General features: G+C 41.2%; 2 protein-coding genes across 5 annotated transcripts in view; one reads left to right on the top strand and one right to left on the bottom strand.

Moving 5' to 3' along the window:
* Positions 1-1,844: 1,844 nt before the first annotated feature.
* On the bottom strand, positions 1,845-11,693 carry iqcb1 (IQ motif containing B1). Its single transcript, XM_086284220.1, has 15 exons — positions 11,482-11,693; positions 9,167-9,303; positions 8,905-9,073; positions 8,703-8,820; positions 8,544-8,619; positions 8,353-8,452; positions 6,098-6,270; positions 4,979-5,088; positions 4,177-4,295; positions 3,792-3,858; positions 3,574-3,649; positions 2,795-2,946; positions 2,575-2,712; positions 2,319-2,475; positions 1,845-2,206 (listed from the first exon to the last, which is right to left on the bottom strand). Exons 2-15 carry the CDS (start codon positions 9,288-9,290, stop codon positions 1,932-1,934), a joined length of 1,854 nt encoding a protein of 617 aa, XP_086140346.1. The 5' UTR covers positions 9,291-9,303; positions 11,482-11,693; the 3' UTR covers positions 1,845-1,931.
* Positions 11,694-13,751: 2,058 nt separating this feature from the next.
* Positions 13,752-20,953, top strand: part of LOC147301698 (kalirin-like) — a 58,089-nt gene continuing 50,887 nt past the window's right edge. For all 4 annotated transcript variants that reach the window (XM_086284160.1, XM_086284159.1, XM_086284158.1 and 1 more), the window contains exon 1: positions 13,752-14,133. In XM_086284160.1, the coding sequence (XP_086140286.1) occupies positions 14,079-14,133 (55 nt within the window). In that variant the 5' untranslated portion in view covers positions 13,752-14,078. The remainder of the gene's footprint in view (positions 14,134-20,953) is intronic.

The raw sequence follows: 20,953 nt of genomic DNA, 5'->3' as shown, positions 1-20,953 counted from the left end.
TTATGCTTCCTAAAAATATTACCTAGGGGTAGGAGATAGATGATTACTGTCTCACTGGCCGCTCACAAACTGTGAGCGGCCAGAGATATAAGAAGTAAACCAGGCGAGTACTGTACCATCGATGCCAATAGATGCTAATCTGTGAAGGAGGATGCGGTGGGAGATAGTATCGAAAGCTGCTGTAAGGTCAAGGAGAATGAGGATGGATATAAGTCCAGAATCAGCTGCAAGCAGAAGATCATTGGTGATTTTTACTAGGGCTGTTTCTGTACTGTGACATGAACGGAAGCCGGACTGAAACTGTTTGTGCAAGTTATTTCCAGTGAGATGATGATGAACCTGTGCAGCCACTATCTTTTCAACAATTTTTGCTAGGAAAGGGAGATTCAAAATTGGCCTATAATTTTTTTGATTGGAGGGATCTGAACCATTCTTCTTCAGTATTGGGGTTATTATTGCAGTTTTAAGAGAAGAAGGAACAGAACCAGATATAAGAGAGGAGTGTACGATATTAGCAATCAGTGGGGCAAGAGACGGGAATGAGAGTTTAACAAGATTTGTCGGGAGTGGATCAAGTATACACGATGATGACTTTAAGTTAGTAATTATGGAAGATAGCTGAGTTATTGTGGGAAGTTCAAAATTGGATAGAGAGAATGACAGCTGAGAAGGACAAAAAATGCAGAACAATTGACCATTTCACAGGACGAGGGCAATTGTTGGTAAAGATTCTCAATCTTGGTGAAAAAAAAATCCATAAATTTGTTGCAAACTGCAGCAGAGTGTGTATGTATGGCAAAGGTATCTGGGGGTTTAACAATATTATGCAATGTAGAAAACAAAGTGCAAGTGTTTCCTTCAGTGGATTCAATAACAGAGGTGTAGTAAGCAGATTTAGCATGATGAATAGCTTCTTTATAATGTTATATATGACTGAGATACATGTCCTTGTGAATAGCAAGTCCTGTTTTCCTGGAGAGATGTTCCAGGCGGCGTCCAGTAGCTTTAAGTTGGCGAATTTCAGATGAGTAGGCTACCATGGCGCATAGCGAGAGAAAGAAACAGAGTTGGTAGGTAAATTATTAATGCCATGGGAAAGAGCTGATAGATCAATGCCCCTAATATTTCTAAAAGTAATTGAGCGGTTTTGTTAATTTTTGTATAGTGGGTGACTAGCATTGAATAAAACTAATTTATGGTCTGAAAAAGGCATGTCCAATACAGCACAATTCTTAGGGGTGACACCAATACAGCAAACAAGATCCAAAATGTGTCCTTTGGAGTGTGTGGGAACGTCCATATATTGGTGTAAGCCAAAATTGTCCAGACAGGATATAAAATCTCTTGTGACTGAATTTGATGTGTTGTCCATGTGGATGTTAAAATCGCCCAGCAGTAGTATATTTGGAGATAAGAGTAGGATTACTGTCTTTACCTTACAATATAAAGCTCCTTGTGGCAGCTGTTGCTGTGATTTGGCGCAATATAAATAAAACAGAATTTAATTGAATTAGGGGTGTGGGCTGTTTGACTGATAGGCAGCTTCTAGCTGTTTGCTAGGTTTCACCTTAGCTAACTGGAAACCCTGTACCGGACCTTCAAACATATTTGTGCTGTCTGAGCCGTTTTGAAGCATTTCTGATAGACTAACATGGCTGCTTAGTGGTTAACAACAATACCAAATATTCCAGTTTTGGAGAGTGGAATTCTAGGATTTCATTTGGATGTTACTGACCACTAATTAGCAGGCATCAGGTCTGTGTGATGCTCCTATACAGTGTAGGCTGAGTTAATAGCTTAGCATTCCATTCTCTCATCCAAACACAGACACTTACAATGGGTAATGTCCAACCTTTATTTACAGTCTATGTTTATAAGAACATTTCCTCGTCAGCAGATGCGCGAGTCCATATTTCACCTGAGAGATCACGTTACAGTTTGACTTCGTCCACCTGAGTCTGTTTCTTGTCCGCCACTGTCCCTCCTATGTACAGTCCTCCCAGCTCTTCCTCCAGCTCAGGCAGGTGGGTGGAGCCCAATGGATCCACAGGACCTGCGTCCGTGTCTCCCAGCATCCTCCACCAGGGTAGCCGGCTCGCCTGGAGCATGGCGTTGTGGGCGTCACGGGCACGAGCAGCGACGGGACCCGACGGGCTCAGGAAGGTGTCAGCATCTGTCTCTGTGACAACAGAGAGGGGCGGAGCATCTGTAGAGCCAACATGTTTACTGGTTACTAATTGATCAACTGTTATTAACTGATCCGACTGATCTCAGTTTAACTCCAGATGTGTGAAGCTGTGTGTGAGTGTGTGAGGGACCTCGGAGCAGCTCCAGCTGTGTGTGCACGTGAGCCAGCAGTGCCTCTACCCGCTGCTCCTCCATCCTCTGCTGAGCTCCTGTCTGCAGCACTGACAGCAGCAGCAGCTGCACCTCCTCATGGAGGCAGGAACACTCCTCAGGAGAGACACGGAACGACTGAGGGCGCACGCACAGACACAAACACACACACACAAATCAGTAGCGTGCAAAACATCATGGGTAACAGTTGAGGACTTTTTGAAATCAATCTCGTACCTGATGTGTAGCGATGTACTCATCCACCTGCTGCTTTAGCTCCGCCCTCCGGCTGTCTGTCAAACCTTTCTGACCAATCCAGAAAGGAGGGAGGGGCGGGACTTTTGCTGCTCGTCGTTTGTGTAGAAAGCGACGCACCTGAAAGAAACGTAAGATAAGACGGAGTAAAGAGTAACCAGCTCCAGAGAATACAACTTAACAGATGTGTGTGTGTGTGTACCCCTCTCTGCAGCATCCTGACAGCTCGCTCTCGTCTGAGCATGTGCCGCTGCGTGCTGCTGTAGTGTCGTCTCTCTCTGAAGCCTCGCCAGAAGCTCTGGATCACCACAGCGGCTCGATTCTCGCACTCCTGCAGGTATGACTGCACCTGGTCTGAACAAACAAACACAGAGTCAGGTGTTTGAAACCAACCACGATCCCACCAGTTAAAAGCAGAACCCTAAATCAAACTTCTGTTCAGCCTTCACTGAACAAAATTAGAAAAAAAAAATTTCATTATTTTGAAACAAATCTTCCACATGAGAACACAAAAATGTCCCCAGACTCTCTTTCATTATGATTTCCATCCATCCATCCGCTTATCTTTTTCAGGTTTGCGCTGGAAACCTGAGCCTATCCCTATCCCAGCTGCCTTAATGCAAAAGGCAGGGTACATCCTGGACTGGTCCCCAGTCTGTCGCAGGGCATTGATGATTCATTTCATTTAGATGAATCATCGTAGCGGTTTAGCTGAAAAACGAACACTAAACTTCATGACAGAAATATTGGGCTGTGCAGGAAAGTTGGAGATTATAAACCCTGTGAGGTACAGGCGTCTCCTTTATAAGATTTTAAAATCTGCTCTCAGGAATTCTTTCTTTCTAAAACGCAGACTTCATGAGTTTAACAGAAACTAAAGACAAACCCAGAGAGATGGCGCTCTGAGTCTGAACAGGAGGGATTTTAAGGTTTAGTGATTTCTACATTGCCTCGTGGTTTCAGGTGCTTTGTGTCTCTCACCTGCTGGAAGCAGCTGCAGCAGCTGTCTCTGTTTCTGGTGGAACCTCCTCCTTGCCTGCTGACGTCTCACACACACCTGAAAACAGCACGGCGAACAAGCTTTAGTAAATATAACACACACAGCCTTCAAATTAAAAATGTAACTCTGGGAATAGCTAAGGGGGATTTAGAAGAATAGAAGAATTAACAGTTTTGTCATATGAATCAGAAAGGTTCACCTGATACTTGAGCTCCTCCTCCCACAGCTGCGCCTCCTTCTGCTGCTGCTGCTCCCTTCTCCGAGCCCTGACACACAAACACACACAGGTTGAACTATAGGCATCTGTGAGGTTGCTTTGATCCAAGCTCCTGCTTGTTTCCAGCTCTTTTGTTTTTTAATCCTCTGACTCTTTTAATGTAGCTTTGCATGATTAACAGTTTAAAATAATCCCTATTTATTATATATTCATCTTATACTGGGCCCCATCAGTTCTGTCTGATAAATTAAATTCTAGATTAGTTTGCCATGAAGTCTTACAGTTTGAAACCTCCAGTTTGATAATTGGTTTAAGGTAGGCGGGGCTTCTGTGCTCTCATGTTGGCTAAACAACAGGAAGTAGTCACCTGTACTTCCTCTGCAGGACACTGACGGCTCTGTTGAGACTCTTCACTCTGCGTCTGGTCTTATACGACCTCCAGGCTGCTTGGATCACACATGCCGCCCGCACATGCTCACTACTCCCCTGCACATAGACAGCAGGGGTCAGAGGTCAAGCCAAGTATTCTCTCTCATGCTATTTTAAATTTATTTATATGGCAGGAAATAATCTGTCCTACATCCAGGAGACAAATAAAAGAATAAGTAAATAAAATAATTATTTCAATAAAATAGGTAAACAATGTAATCCATATTCAGCTTTACAGTGTCAAATGTTTTAAAATAATGAGAGAGAAAAATTTAAGCTACCAAAGTATATTTTGTTAATGAAATTAAAAATAATTATTTTAATATCCCAAATAAGGCACTTAAATATAAAAATATAGTTTTAATTAAATAACTAATAATAAAATTAATATATTTTATTTAATTGAAAACTTGTTTAAATTTGTATTTGAAAAACAATTAAATACTACATTTTTTTGTTAACATAAAAACATTTAAAATGAAAGAATACTAAAAATATATATTTTTAAAAATCGGTTTTATTTTTGACAATATTTTTACATATAATGTTAGAAAAAATGTAAATAATAAAAAAACATTTAAAAATATATTTTTGTTTAAGAAATAAATAAAAATATTAAATAAACCAATAAAATATTTTGAATACACTTAAAATTTAGCAGAGAATTATTTTTTTCCTTTAAAAACAATGTCAGAACAAAAATATTTTTATGACTTTAATAATTAACAAAGCGAACCCACCTGTGTTTGACTAACGACATCCTTCTCTGATTGGATAAGAGCGATCAGCTGATCAATGCCCCGGTCGAAGCCCCGCCCCCTCCAGTCTTTGTGCAGCAGGCTGTCCAGACCTGCAGACGCACAAACACACAGTGACCTCTGACCTTTCGGCTGCTGTGACACACTTACACATGTGCTATGTCCCAATTCAGCTGCATCCTTCGGAGGCTGCATTGGGAGGCCGATTACATCACAGCCAGGCGACAAATGCTGTCCCAGTTCGAAGGCTGCTCCAAATGCAGCCAACAAATGCATCCTTCATTTCCCCGAATTTGAAGGATGGGTCGGGTGTATCCTTCGTGGCCCAGAATTCATAGCGCAGCCCAACCAATTCCAGTTTCCAACAATGGTGGGAGCTACTTAGTTGTAATATTGCTCTTATTAACCTTTATTAATTAAATTATTATTTATAATATTTTTATAATAATATAGAAATACTTTTCAAACACCGCAATGGCAGAGGAGCGAGGCTAAAGAGTTTGAAATATTACTCTTTCTGGGTCACAAAATAAACTTTTAACATTTTTTCAGGCAAAAATGTAGCTGTGTAAAGTTCAAATATCTGCTTGGTTTATCGAGACATCACATATTTGCAAAATTGCTGTGACATTTTTGGAGACCTCTGTTACCCACCAGCTTGATAGCTGACCAGGTGGTCAAGGCTCACTAGAGCCGGCCAGAATACTGGACTCCCATCACATCGTTTTCTGACCCTGCGCAGTCTTTCGCTACTCAGGTTAAACATGATATAGAAGTAATATGCTATTGTTTAATAAATCGGTTTGGCTGAGATTAAAGTTATAGTTTTCACACAGCTGAATAAACGTTAAACAGAAAACTGATTAAACAGAAGTGTGAGATGGTCTAGAATTTACTCCAATGTCCTGTTATATTTTAGATAGCCAAAAGCAGACAGCTGAGTTTATTAAAGTCCGCTGAGACAGCGGTGACGCAACAGCCTTGCACTTCCGGCCTTCTCGGTCTTTGGACCTGGCCTTCGTGGTCTACGTGGGCTGGGTCCTCCGATGCATTCAGGATGCTGCCCCTGGATTGGCACACAGCCCTCAAGAGACTACTGACCTCTGAAGCTGAGGAGGAGGGGCCGGAGGCAGCGGCCCAGCTGACTGGCCATAAGAAGGATCAATCTGAGGGAGGCCCCTCCCACCGTAGAGTCAGAACTGAGAGCTAATTGGCCAATGGCCTCGTTGAGCAGCAGAAGTATGGAATCGTCACTCAACCCAGACAGGAAGTCGCTGCAGGGAGAAGAACAAGCTCAGTAGTGGTCAAAGGAGCTTGCAAAGAAAAGCGTCTGGACTTGTTTAAGTTACTTGAAGACGTTTCACCTCTCATCCGAGAAGCTTCTTCAGTTCTAAGGTCAAAGGACAACTGTTTGCCTTTCCTGGAACACAGGAAAGGCACATTGTGCACATTGAAGAGAATGGCAACCTCAACATCGAAGTTTACTGGAAGCCCACACACATGGACCAGTACCTCCTCTTTGACTCCCATCACCCTCTGGAACACAAACTTGGAGTAATTAGGACCCTACACCACCGGGCAAAACATGTTCCCTCCAAGCCTGAAGGAAAAAAGAAGGAACACACACTGTCATGGTCCGTGGTCCTGTGTCTGTGGAATGCGTGATGCTCGGGTAGCCACACCCCCGGGCTGGGCCATCACCAGCACACCTGCTCTCCATCACGGTGATTACACAGAGATCCACTTAATCCGGCACTGACGGATGCTCCACGCCAGTCCGTTAGTCATCCCCACAGTGGTAACCAGACTTCCACGAAAAGTGTGCATTCTCTTCTGCTTGGAACTTTGTTTAACCTGCCTACTTCTGTCCAGGTTTCTACTCGGCGTCTGCTACCTGCCTGTCCTCCGGCTCAACTGGATCTCGCGGTGCTCACCTGGCCCACTCGCCATTCCCACGGACTTCCTGCCCCCACGGACTGCCACACTTCCCTCCCGAGCTCCCACGGTCCCGTTCTATCGTAAGCCCCTACTCTAACTCAGTCCTGATATGTTTTCCCCGCTTCCTGGCTCCCTAGTAATCATCTCCCCTTTCTATTGCAGCCCCCCGCCGTCCCGATCCCGGCTTCCTCGTGTCATTGTTTCCCCGGGTTTTTAGTTTCTGTTTTGCTCTCTAATTTCCACGGGTCGCCTTTCGTTGTTTCAATAAAGTGTCTTTCTGTTAGCTCGGAGTCTGCGCCTGGATCCTTTCGTGCCCGCGCACCACGGCCCATGACACACACATAAAGGAAGCACTCAAAACGTGCGGCTATCCTAAATGGGCGTTCTTAAAGTCAGCAAAAAGGCACAGAAAAGAAGATCAGACACCAGCGAGGGAGGATAAGAAAGACAGACGCAAAAACATTGTCATCCCCTATGTAGCCGGTGTATCAGAAAAACTCAGGAGAGTTTTCTCCAAGCACAACATCCCGGTGTATTTCAGACCCAGCAACACGCTCAGACAAAAACTGGTTCACCCGAAAGACAAAACGCCAAAACACAGACTTAACAATGTGGCGTATGCTGTACAGTGCAGCGAGGAATGCCCAGACCTCTACATTAGAGAGACCAAACAGCCACTTCACAAGCGTATGGCACAACACAGAAGAGCCACCTCCACAGGACAAGACTCAGCAGTCCATCTGCATCTTAAGGATAAAGGACAGTCTTTCGAGGATGCCAATGTTCACATTTTGGACAGAGAGGACAGATGGTTTGAAAGAGGAGTGAAAGAAGCCATCTATGTCCACTGTGAGCGACCATCTTTGAACAGAGGCGGTGGTTTACAACACCAACTCTCTGCCATCTATTATCCAGTTTTGAGATCCCTTCCCAGACGCCTTAACGCCCACTCACATCCTGGGCCATCTGACCTCAGGAATTCGCATGATAAGGTGGGGCCAGGTTTCACAATGAACTCACCCGAAACTCTGGCTGATTGGGACCCACGCCCAGTTTCACACCTTGGCTCAGGCGATTAGAGGATCATCAGGGGGTCCTTTTGTCCCTCTGTGGGGGGATACTCCCACTAGGTTTAAATCTGGGACTCCCCACCATTTGACCTTAGAACTGAAGAAGCTTCTCAAATGAGAGGTGAAACGTCTTCAAGTAACTTAAAGAAGTCCAGATGCTTTTCTTTGCAAGCTCCTTTGACTACGATGACCTGGATGACTGAGAACCTTCACAGACAAGCTCAGTAGTGACAACATTTTAATCTAAAGTTTTCAGATGCTTCTTTCTTACAGGTCAGTGATGTGACAGACGGGGTCCGTCTGAATAAACTTTATCGACACAGTCACAGACAGGAGGTGGTGTGTTACCTGTTGGCCGTGCAGGTTTGAATCCACATCTGGACACAGAGCAGAGACACAGTGACATCATCACACACCTGGATCTGCTCATAGTGGATGGAGCTGAGGACTAGACACACACACACAAACACAGTAAGGTTAAACACAGTTCCCGTGGGTCTTTTTAGTACTGAAAGCTGCAGGTTTAGTAGTCAACTGACCTTTCTCTGTGAGGTGAGTGTGAGCGGCGAGCAGCCAGCCGACAGAGTCCATCACCTTCCTGAGGAGAGACACATTCTGACACACACACACACAGAAAGATTTACATCCTCAATCTGACTGCAGCTCAGCTCAAACATCCACCAAATCAAGCTTCTCACCTCCGTTCGGTTCACCAGCTGAGCAGCCAATGACAGCAGAGCATCCACGACTGACGGCAGGAAGAGCCGATGAAAGGTCTCAGAGTGTGGGCCAGGCTCCACCCCCACACAGCAGGAGCTGCAGACAGACAGACAGGTGTGGGATCGCCATCCTCCTTCAAATAAATCCTCAGTTTAAAGTGAAGCTGTGATCTCAGGTTACCTGGTGAGGTGGGCCAGTGTAGCAGCGGCACTCAGGTTGCCCCACAGGCTGCTGGGATGCAGAGACAGAACACGGACGCAGTGGATCAGCACGCCGCTCAGATACAGCTGAGACTTCAGCCGAGTCAGCTCGCCACTGTTCACGTGGACAGCTGCCGAGTTCAGAGCATCTAACACAGGAAATGTAAGATAAAAAGAGTTGTACATGCTCTTATTCTGAAATTTTGTTTGACAGAGGAACTGACAGGAAGTGAGCCTCTCACTGTTTAAGCTATCATTCAGCAGTCTGAGTTTTTCCACCGGGGTCAGGTGTTCATTCTCCAGCTGCCCCTTCAGCTCCAACACCAGCTCATTCTCCTCTTCCTCGGGCTTCTTCTTCACCTCCATCACCTCCAACTTCCTGTAAACACAAAACAATAATTTCCAAAATATCTGATACAAAACATAAATACCATAATTTTGTTTTTAAAAAGAATGATAAATAATAAAAACATTAAAATAGCAATTTGATAGCATTTCAATTATATTTTAAAAAATACAGTAATTTTATTTGAAACATTAAGTCTGTATTAAATTTTTCAAAACATTAGATGTTAAATTAAGCTAAAAATAAAAGGGAGTTCTTTACCTTTTATTGCAGATAGAAATGGTAAAATAAACTATAACCGTTTAAAAGATTACAATCATTTCTGTTCATTTAAATTTGTTAGCATTTTTATTAACTTATATTTCATTTATATATACAGCACATTGAATTTGTCACTTTTTTGGGGGGAGGGGGCGCTCTAGCAGCTAAATTGATTAAAGTGATTACAGTTTTTTCTGAATGCTTAAACCCTAACTGTGATTCCTGTAGCACAATCTCTAAAACTATCCAGACTTATAGCAAAACCACTCACTGAGTTTGCAAAACTAAAAGCACAAAAACTGCTTTGCACTCAGTTTGCAATTTTGTAACACACACTTTGCAAAACTGTAGGCACAATTCACTGCACAACACTCAATTACCAAATTTCCAACACACTCCTAGCAAAAGTATACACATGTATGGCTATCATTAACACTAATTTGCCAACTGTCTGGCACACTTTCACATGTGAAAACTTTTTTAGATAATTAGTTCACTTTGCAATCAGCCTAAGCACTATAATACAGGTAAGCTGTGTGTGCGGAGTACAATGGAGGGAGCAAAAAGAGTGAGAAGTAGAGGAGGCCGAGGAAGAGGATGTGGAGGTGAAGAAGTAGGATGAAGAGGACGACAAGGACAAGGAGGAGCAAGAGGAAGACGAGGAGGGGGGAGAGGAAGATGAGAAGGGGGGAGAGGAAGGGTAGGAAGAGTAAGAAATAGAATTGCTGATGACATCAGAGCTACGATAGTGGACCATGTAATCAACCGTGGAATGACCCTGAGGGAAGCTGGCCAACGGGTCCAGCCTAACTCGAGCCGCTACACTGTAGCAAGTACCATAAGGACATCTTGAAATGAGAATCGGTTAGTACAGTCACAAAGATTTGTAGCACTGCCATATGCCAATGAGAAACACACCGATACCATTGATGTAAAAATACTGAAATTGTTACTTTACAGAATTGCTAGATGACCAGATGCTGGGGGCAGAAGAAGCATGTTCACTGCAGACCAAGTAACCCATATAGTCATTATGGCGATTGCAAATAATCCTAGACTTGGAAATAAACACTTGTGTTTGTTTTGATGTGTTTGAATAAACACCAGAACTTGAAGTTTGGATCCCTCTATGCTTATGGATCTATGACAGAAGTATGAGCTCAAACTGACATAGCCTACCTTGTGCACAGAGAAAGCAAAAGCCAGATGTGTTTTGTATTCATACCATCAGTGTGCAGTTGGCGCATTGTGTGCTTAGTAGATGATGGCTTGTGTGTACTGTTTGATACAGAAACACAATTTTTACGAAGGTGTGAAGAGTTAATCTAGCTGTGTTTGCTTTTGCAAGAGAACTACAATATTTTGATTATTGGGTGACAGGTTTTCTTATTTGTGTGAAGAGTTTTGCAAAATTAGCCAATAGTTACAAAAAATGTGCTTAAGCAATCAGAAAAAACTGTAAAATAGAATTAAAACTTCTAATTACAAGAATTAACATACCTAAATCTTAGACACCAAAAATAGTTTTTTAATATATTAGTTCAACTATTCCTAATGTGTTTAAATATTTCCAAACCGTTAAACCTTTTAAAAGTTCCACAAATTACAAAATAATATTAAAAATGTTGACAGAAGCACTTGGGTTAAACTTTTAAGAGTTAAAAAAGTCCCAAAGTGTGAAAAAAATCTATTTAGGAGTTCATATAAAGGGTATAAATATTATAGTCTTAGAACGTCTCGAAATGACCCTCTTCGGTCTCTGTAGAGAGAAAATTCATAATGCAGGAAATCAGTGCACTATAAAAAAGTGCTCTCATTTCCATCTGAAATTCTGTGTGATGGTGCAACACGCTCTCAGGTAAAGTGGCTTTAAAGTACAGGTACACAAAGTAAAGCCCCGCTAAAGCTAATACAGACAGAAGTGTTTCCGGTGTGTCTGCAGAGCCTCACCTGACTCGTGTTTGTCGTCTCAGCTAACAGTTTGATACCACTGAGTGACTCAAGCGGTTACATTAGCCGTCTACATAGCACTTATGGTCACTCGCTGAGTTACAAACCTTCACTTAAAAACTCAAGAAACGGCGACTATTATCTAACGAGCTAGTTCTGTTAGCTGTTAGCACAGAGTAAGCAAACGACTCCTCTGTTACTACGGTAACATGACGTCATGACGCAGCGACGGCACACACCCCTCTGCAGTAAAGTTTCATTCAGGAAAAAAACAACTTTAATGAAAATCTTTATTTAAACGTTTAAACATGTTAAAATAACAAAAATATAAATAGAAAATTAAAGTGAAAATATTTTTTTTTCATGTCTTAAAAATAATTTTAAATATTGCAAGTGGCATTTGGTGAAATTAGTGAAATATTTTAACACAATTTATGTGTTGTAAAAATCAAGTAATCATCAAAAACTTCTGCTATACTTTCAAGATATATAATTATTAGTATTTTAATATATGTGAAAAATTAAAAAAAATTATATTATAATATAAGATATATAATTATAATATTGTGGAAAAAATAAAGCACAGTTAAAAATACAAAAATTTATTAAATGAGTAGAAAAATATTAGAAGTGCATGAAATATATTCTAAAAATTTCACAAAGATGGTCAGATATTAAAATAAGAAAGTACTTGTGCAGCTTAATGAATAGAATAACAATTTATTTTCCGAGTAAAAGGAGATTAAAAATGTGAAACTAAACTGATTTAAAGGTGAAACCCTGTTGCTGTTAATCACAGCTCTTTTATCCTGTTTGGTTTTAATCCCGCAGTTTGAGGTCAGTCTGCTGTTTGCTTCTCTCTCCTGCAGGTGGCGCTGCAGCTTTATTCATTCAGCTGTGTAGGTTCCTCTGCTGCTCAGCTTCACTTCAAACATATTATTGTACATTTCTTCGCACTTTATTTTCTCTTCATTTCTGAGGAGGTTTGCTATCTTTTCCCTTCAGACGTTTGCAGCTGTGTGTGACTTCTTTGCGTTTTCTGAGTCATGTGAAATAAATCTTTAACTTTCTGATTTGTTGGAGAACATCTCACAAGTGTGTTATTATCATTATTATAATTGCTTATGTTAATTCATTTATGATTTAACGATGTATTATTTGCACATTAATAAAGGGATTTCATTGCTAACAGCATTCAGTATGACAAGAATATAATCTAAAGAATGAAAACAGCAGAGCAGTACAGTGTTTAGCATTGTTGGCCCACATCAAGAAAGTTTTGGGTTTGAGTCCAGGACCGACTGTGTTTTGTCTGTGTGGAGTGTTGTCCCACTGTGGGTTCTCTCCAGGGTATATACCAGTTCTATGGCTGCTGGGAACGGCTTCAGTCTCCCCTGGACCCTGAATTTATAAATAAGAATATGGATGGATAAAAAATATATGTTAATATAATATAAAATAATATATAAGAAAGTATATGATGGAAAACGTCTATAATATGAGAATAATACATAATCTAGAAAAATCTAGAAAATATTAAATATGCCTACAATAATAAATTGATATTAGCATATAATATATGTTTTAAAATTAAATTCTAATATAATTAAAAAATGCGATAAAAGTTATACGATTAATTTAATGTAAACATAACGTAATTTAAAAAGTAATACACACAAAACAATATATATTTTTTAATTATGATATAAAAATTTTAACCTAAATCTAAAATAATCTGCAATAATAAAAAGTATCTAGAAAATATAAACAAGAAAAAACAATTAATCTAATACGACATATTATAAAGTGAAAATAAAAAAATTAATATAATTAAAAAATAAAAATGTGTGCTAAAATTATTATATATTTAAAATAATGTTAAAAATGATATGAAATACTCTAAATATAATAGAGTTTAAAATAAATATGTTAAATAAGAGGATAATATAATAAATATATTATAATTAATATAATTTAATATAATATAATAAAGTGGAGGCTGAGTAAGCCGATGGCGTCAGCCTCCGTCACGTTAACGGGAGCCGCGCTCGTAGTACCGACGGCAGCCTTAACGTTATAGTAACGGGGGGTGAGCAGGGGGTGGGGAGCGGTGCAGCAGATGCTGCAGCCCTCGTGCATAGCGCCCCCCTCCATCTCTCCGGTGCGCCTGCGTGCTGAGACACACACCGACACAGAACGTCCGTCCGCCTGGACCGACAGGAGGAGAGAGAGAGAGAGAGACTGAGGGGGGGATACCGGGGGCAGTAACGGTAACGGAGGCAGTAACGGTGACGTGATGTGATGCGATGCCGCGCGGGATCACGGTAACGTAAGAACAGCAGCAGCAGCAAGAGGAGGAGGAAGAGGAGGAGGAGGACAGTCGAGGCTGAGCCGGGGAGGATGCAGTAGTGATCGGTACCGGGAGGAGGGGAACACATCCGACCGAGCCTGCACCGACCCGATCTGATGTAAAGCAGCAGGGATGGACGGGTAGGCAGGGAGGAGGCGCGAGGAGCGGAGCGAGCGACGGTACATAACGGAGGAGAGAGCGCGAGGAGGAGGAGGGCGGCGGAGCAGCGCGAGGAGGAGGAGGGAGGATGAATCCGGTGGATGGAGGAGGAGAAGCGGGCCCGGACGGCCTGGCGACGGCAGGTAGGGTGTGTGTGTGTGTGTGTGAGTGAGTGTGTGTGAGAGAGAGAGCTGCTGTCGCCATGATGCCTCCACATCCGCCCATTGACTCAGTGTGTGTGTGCCCTATATGCTACATACCATGAATGTGTGTGTGTGTCAGCATCTCTCTGTCCTGTCGCTCAGATGTGTGTGTGTAGGGGGTCCCACCAAGGAGGATTATGGGAAGGCCTCCTTGCTTATTGAACATGTGTGTGATGTAATGTAGTGTGTGTGTATTTTATATTCTAACACTGAAACACTGTATCTAGAGGTGGAGGCAGCAGGAGCTGTGCAGGAGCCCCCGAAACCTCCAGCCCCCCCAACCGACCCCACGAACACACTGAGGTCTATATGTTGGAGGCAAGCTGCTCCTCCAGCTCGTTTTGATCTCTCTCTGTCTCTTTTTTTCTTTCTTTCTTTCTTTTTTTTTTTTTTACAAAGTTTGCTCAAACAATCGTCTTTCCAGGCAAATGCAGATAGAGCACCAAAAACTGCAGTTCCCCAAATGTCCACTGGAGGCAGGCTCCAGCAGTGAGTCAGTCCTCATAGACTCCCATGTTAAAATATCTACCTGTACAACAGAAATACACATGGTTGCAGCTGCTGTAGAGGCTTAAAGTTTGCATTGTGAGGGGTGTGGCCTCTTTGACTGACAGGTAGATGGCGACCCAGGCAGCCCAGCTCAGCAAAGCAGCTAAATGGAGTCCCCGAACAGGACATCTGGACCATGTTTGTGCTTTTGGCTGCTGTGCAATCAGGCTGTAAATTTTTATATAAACCTGCAGACAGAAAACATCGAAGGACATATTTGAGAGGCTCCAACCAGTGGTAACTACTACCAGCCCATCTGGGAATCTGGGAATAATCAACTATTTTAGTGTATATATCTGGACATACAGTAAAACAGAGGCTGTTATCACCCAGCAGTCATAACAGTTATTATGACTGTTGGGTCACCTTTCACCCCTCCAACTTCCATCTCCTTAAGCTGGATAAGCTGTTAAAAACAAAAAAACCCAAATTTGACATAATATCACAGAAATTGGAGAATGTTCAACATCCACATTTAAGAAGCTGCTGCCTGAAAATGTTTAATTAAAAATGACACAAAAAATGATCCATCACTTAGCAAATGTAATGGATTTTCTGTCTTTCCTGAAGCTTTTCTGAGATGAACGTGTGATTGTTTCTTATTTATTTTAATGATCAGGACTGCAGCTAATTATTTTCCCCGCTGATCAATCCGCTGATGATTTCCTCTTCGGCTGTGTGAAGTGGCTGAGAAAAAGCAAAAAGGGAAAAAGGAGAAGCAGCGAATCCTCGTACTACAGAGGATGAAAATGTGCTTGATCTAAATAAAGCTGCAGTAGAGGGACGAGTTAACATGAAAAGGAAATACTTGAAGTACAAGTACCACAAATCTGCACTACAGCACGGTGTCCATCTGAACTATGTATAGTAGGTGGATGGGTTTAATACAGCACATATTAGTCTTAATTTTTCTTAATATAATGAAAAAGTGATATTAAGGCAAATGAAGCCCGGAAGACTTATTGTCATTTTGAAAGATTTACTGCTTTTCTCTGCAACTGGTTTGGTTTCTTGTTGCTTTATGGGCTAAATAATGAAATAAAACCAGAGTTAACAGATTCATTTATAGTGAAACCAGACATTAAGTTCTCTAGTGTCATCTTTTAGGGTTTTGGGGGGTAGGGATAGCTCAGTAGGTAAAGTGGTCGCCCCATGATCGGAAGGTCGGCGGTTCGAATCCACTTAACGGCTACCCTGAGGTACCCCTGAGCAAGGTACCGTCCCTACACACTGCTCCCCGGGCGCCTGCTTAGTGGGCTGCCCACTGCTTCACTGAGTGAATGGGTCAAATGCAGAGAAAAAACAAGTAATTTCCCCATGGGGATCAATAAAGTATCCATTATTATTATTATTATTATTATAATTGGTGAATTGGTTGCGCTTCCTAAAAATGGTCCACCAGTTAAAGCTGGTTACGATAGTGTAATGTCTTGCTGTGATATGACCCTTTGATTGTCTGTGATTGACTGGTGCTTTTGATATCCCAAATCCATCTGATAACTTCTGTCAGGATTGGTCTGAAGATCATCTGTGCCAAATTTAGTGCCAGCTGGAAAAAAAAATTGTGGCCTCAGGAAAAGTTTGAACTTTTTCTTTGAACTCACCTTGATCTAAGGAATTCAGCATACCCCATGACGAAAATGGATAGATGATTCAGAAGTTACTTGTCTAAACACACCTCCAGCTTTAATCCTAGAGATCGGCTAAAGACCCAATAAACACTGGTCATTAGAGAACTAGTTGGTGGTTGCTGGCAATTGGTTGGTTGCAAAGCGGTATATGGTGGTGCATCAAAAACCTTTTTGTGATTGTTTTAGGTGCTCTAAGATTACTGCAGTTGCCCATTGTTTGTCATTGAACACCATCTTGTTTGCAAACACTTGCCAACTACTTGCCAAGAAGCACTGAAGCTGTGAAATGTTTGACTGTGATTGAGAATGTTCACCTTTTTGAAACATGTTGGTTGCGACAGTAAGACTTTTACTTTGAAGATACGATTTGTACTTCACTTTGTACAGTTTTAAAAGCACTCAGAGAGTAAATGGTGAGTTTTTGCAGACAAGTCAGTGTTTTCCATGCAAATTGTAGGCCACCATCTCAATCTATTAGCGACCAAATCAATCACAATCAGTGTTTTTAGTGTAGCACCGTATACCTTTTGAGAGGTACCGTAAACCAACAACCACTTGCCCACCAGTGATGGAATAAACTCTGTGTTTATCGACTGGTCTCTATTTTTCTGAGTAGGTACTAGTGGATAAAGGCTACACATGGCTGTCTGACTGAGGCTTATACGCCAAAATTTAGCACGCTTTACGTCTCCACAAACATTTCTGTGAGCTGGCGCCGTAGATTTTGTTTAATTCTTCAGAGGACTTAACCTTGGCGGAGGTAATTTCAGAATGTGTACTGAATAATGAAAGTAATCAGAAGCTTTTTTTGATGATCAGTTAATCAGCTTCTCATATTTGAACATACAACTATTTTCATGACCTTGGCAGAGGTAATTAGGAGCTGCATAATGACACTTAAAAAAAAAAAATTAATAAAAGCTTCTCGGATATACTTGCAGCTTTCCTTTATTGAATCTCAGACTGTTGGTCTGAGAAAACAGGACATCACAGTGAACTTGAAAAAAATATTTTCTAAACGTTTACTTACCGAAAGATTGAAGAGATAGTTGAAAAACCAATCCGAAGATTATTTAATATAGTGAAATGCGACCTTAGTCTACAGTTCACAAACTGTGGTATGATATGACTATGAATAAGCATAATAAAGCCTAAGGCTAGTGGACCAAACAGCCTTATTAGCTTCACAAATTTCACTGCTGCCCTTCAGTAGTGGTTGGGATTCATTTTGGTGAATCAAACATAGCATAGTAAGAGCCAAATATTGTTCAGCTACAAGAGTGAAACTTGTTTCTTCACGAAATCTCTTCAAAAGAGCAAAATTAGGCCAGCAAGGAATCTAGGAAGAAGTAGAATTCCTGAAATCAGTGCCTCAAAGGAATAAAACATATAATAATTTCTAATGGCAGCTAATGATAATAAACACAACCAATAAAACTAGAAACCAGAAGAAAATAAAACAGAACTGCAAAAAGTGGCTGTTGCACAGAGGCATGCATTAACCAAGCAGACCATCCATGAGACAAACCAGACTGTGTTTTTAGAACCACACAAATGTCAAAAGGCATTAAAGGCTTTGTTGTTCCAATTAAATATGCTGGGATGTACAGAATATAAGGAACACTGAGGAGGCTTTACAAGGATATAGCTCGACAACCTTGCTAATGTTTTGCTGATAGTAGCAAGAAAATCTATGTGAAGATGTAAAGAGCAGCACCAGTCAGATATGGTTCAGGACATGTGCTCAGCAGGCAAACTGACCTGAATTTTGAGGGTTATGGGAAACATTTCTGACAGAAAGCAGAATTAGAAATTTCTTCTGATTTCTTCCGTTGCATATTAAAAACCTAAAAATAAAGTGTTGGATAAATAAAAAAATAAAATAACCCAGCCATGGGTTAAAATGACTACAAACCTAACATATGGATATAGGAAAAGCTGGATTACCAGCAGGGAAAAGTGGGACACAGCCCCACGGGTCCCCAAAGGGACCTGTGGTGTCTGTTTGGCAAGCTCCCTGTGGTAATTTAAATATTTGCCACAGCTGTAGCTCAGTGGTTTAGAGCAGGTTGGCCATCGTTCACAGGGTTGGTTGCTCAGTCCCAGCAGCCTCTTCATGTTTTGGACAAAAGCGCTGCTAAATGGATGTGATGTACTTATCTTTTCTGCTAGACTGTTATCAGGCAATTGACCATGAAGGAAAACTGCATCTCATCAGCGTCATTATGAATTACAGCATCTCTGCTTTCAGTTACATACAAACAATCCAGATGATCTTTAATGATCTCAGGGCTCTCTATCAGTTGATTTTATGCTTTTACGCTGTGTTCAGTCACACATTATCACATTTTAACTGGCAAGCAACCAACGTGGGGCTGTGTCGTGTTCCAGGAAGGTTATAGCTGTAAGACAAAGTAGGAATAATAATAACTTGCAGAAGTCAAATAGCTTACAGTAACAAGAAATCAGCTAAATGGTGTTTGAGTAGAACAAGTGTAGGTTTAAATGTACAGTAATCAGCTGCTGTGAACATTATGGAAGAAGATATTTTAGCAAAACCACTGACAGCACTGTCAGTAACAGCAAGTTACACAATGCAACTAATGGAAAGTAGAAACACTGAGGCTAAAAGAATTTCATTATTTCACATAGGAGCATGAAGCAGTATACAGACTTTTAATGTGAAGTATTGATGGCATTTCATTGGGAAGCAGCTGACAGACTTTTATTGTGAAGTATTTGACACATTTTTATTGTAAAGCATCTTACAGACTTTTATTGTGAAGCAGCTGACAGACCTTTATTGTAAAGTCTTTGACAGATTTGGATTGTGAAACAGCTGGGAGACTTTTATTGTGAAGTATTTGACAGATTTTTATTGTGAAGCAGCGGAAAGACTTACTTTAAAGTACTTGATTAATTTTGATTGTGAAACAGCTGACAGATTTTTTTGTAAAGCATCTTACAGACTTTTATTGTGAAGAAGCTGACAGACTTTTATTGTGAAGTATTTGGCAGACTTTTATTGTGGAGCAGCTGATGGTTAAACTGTAAAGCAGTTTGTGTGATTTTTCTGTGAATGAAGCTGCATTCACGATGGAACGGCTGTGAGTAACACTGTTTGTAGCTCTTTCTCAGATCAGGCTATATGTCAGTGTAGTTCATTTTGGGCAACATAAAAACTGGATGTCTCGAGGCTGTTTTTACAAGCAGAGAAATGGCACCAAGGTCACTCAGAAAAAGAAAGTAATGTTGTATTTTTGGCCTCGGACTGCGATGTCTTCAAATCCACGAGGCTGACATTTTAGAGATTCAGAGGACACTGCGGGGAAATATATTCATTAGTTTTTGTTGTGTAATCAGTGTGATGAGTCCTGACAGACTGACAGCAAGTTCCTCTGAAGGCTTTTCATGTGCTCTGCACAGCCGCTATTTTCAGCTTGTGACTGACTCAGAGAGTGAGTGTTTTATTGGTGTCAGACAGCTTTATCAGAGTGGAAATCCCTCCTCCAAATCTCGATGGTGTCACCTTGATTGACAACCGATCGAGGATCAATCAGATGTGGCGGAACGTGCCAGGTTCAGTTGTATTTACACTCGAACAGACCTCAAACACCCACCAGCGACTCATTAGCGTCTGCAGGCTGTTAGCTTCTGCTCTCAGAGCTGCCATATATTAACAACAGGTCCACCCACTCCAACACATTCATCATCTTTTTTTTCAAATTCGGCTAATTCACGACAAACAGCAGCAAGTGAAGAGCAGGAGTGTGGAGTTTAACTCGGTAGCGATAAAGAACTGCCTGCTCTCAGTGTTCTTATTGATGATTTATCACAGAAAAAAACCCATCAGTTGCAGCACATTGGGAAGCTCATCTCAGGCTAAAGAAATCAGAGCAGGAACTGGAGTTTAGGTTTTTTTAATGGGATGCAACTAAATTCAAATTGAATGATTTTGCATTTTAATTTAAACATTGGACACTGATTCCCAAATGTATTTGATCCACAGCTTGAAGCCCACCACTGCAACTAACCATGATTTTCAGCGCAGATTAATTTACTAATCGACTGATTGATTAACCATACAGAGATTCTCACAGAGCTCAAAATCACATCAACAAATATCTGCTTTCTGAGTTTAACACTCAAAAGTAATTTGCTATCATGTCAGCTGAGGAACAGTGGCCAGTTCTCCTGTATGGGAAGCACAAACTATGAAATCTTTGGAAAACTACTTATCAGAATGTTAAACTAGATGCTGATTGATTTTCTGTCCATTAGCTGGTTCCAGTAATCATTAACCAAGCGTAATTGCTGCAGATCTATTGAAGGCTGAAGTCTTTTGTGCCCAACATCAGCTGAGACAGTCTCAAGCCCACCACTGCCCTCTGTAGGATACAGTGGATATAGTCAATTAATGTTTAAATGGACTTTTATATCTTATTTTATTATTCAATAGGTGGGGTTTCCTTAAAATATTAATACTATTGATTGATTCAGTGAAGATGGCTCACCACCGCTTGCTTTTACTGAGCTGCAACTATACCCCTGATCTCAATCTCAAGTTTCTTTCTTGAGCA

Source organism: Aulonocara sp. 'chitande type north' Nkhata Bay, linkage group LG23 (genome assembly GCF_057382095.1).
Source record: "Aulonocara sp. 'chitande type north' Nkhata Bay isolate Kocher_YH1m ecotype deep benthic linkage group LG23, A_spYH_male_GT1.1, whole genome shotgun sequence".
Taxonomy (NCBI): Eukaryota; Metazoa; Chordata; class Actinopteri; order Cichliformes; family Cichlidae; genus Aulonocara; species Aulonocara sp. 'chitande type north' Nkhata Bay.
This window is presented reverse-complemented; position numbering and strand designations above follow the sequence as displayed.

Coding starts and splice junctions, on each gene's coding strand:
- iqcb1 (XM_086284220.1), bottom strand. CDS start 9,290: ATGGAGGTGAAGAAGAAGCCCGAGGAAGAGGAGAATGAGCTGGTGTTG. Junction 8,821..8,904: donor ACACTGGCCCACCTCACCAG/GTAACCTGAGAT, acceptor GTCTGTCTGCAG/CTCCTGCTGTGTGGGGGTGG. Junction 2,207..2,318: donor ACAGCTGGAGCTGCTCCGAG/GTCCCTCACACA, acceptor TTGGCTCTACAG/ATGCTCCGCCCCTCTCTGTT.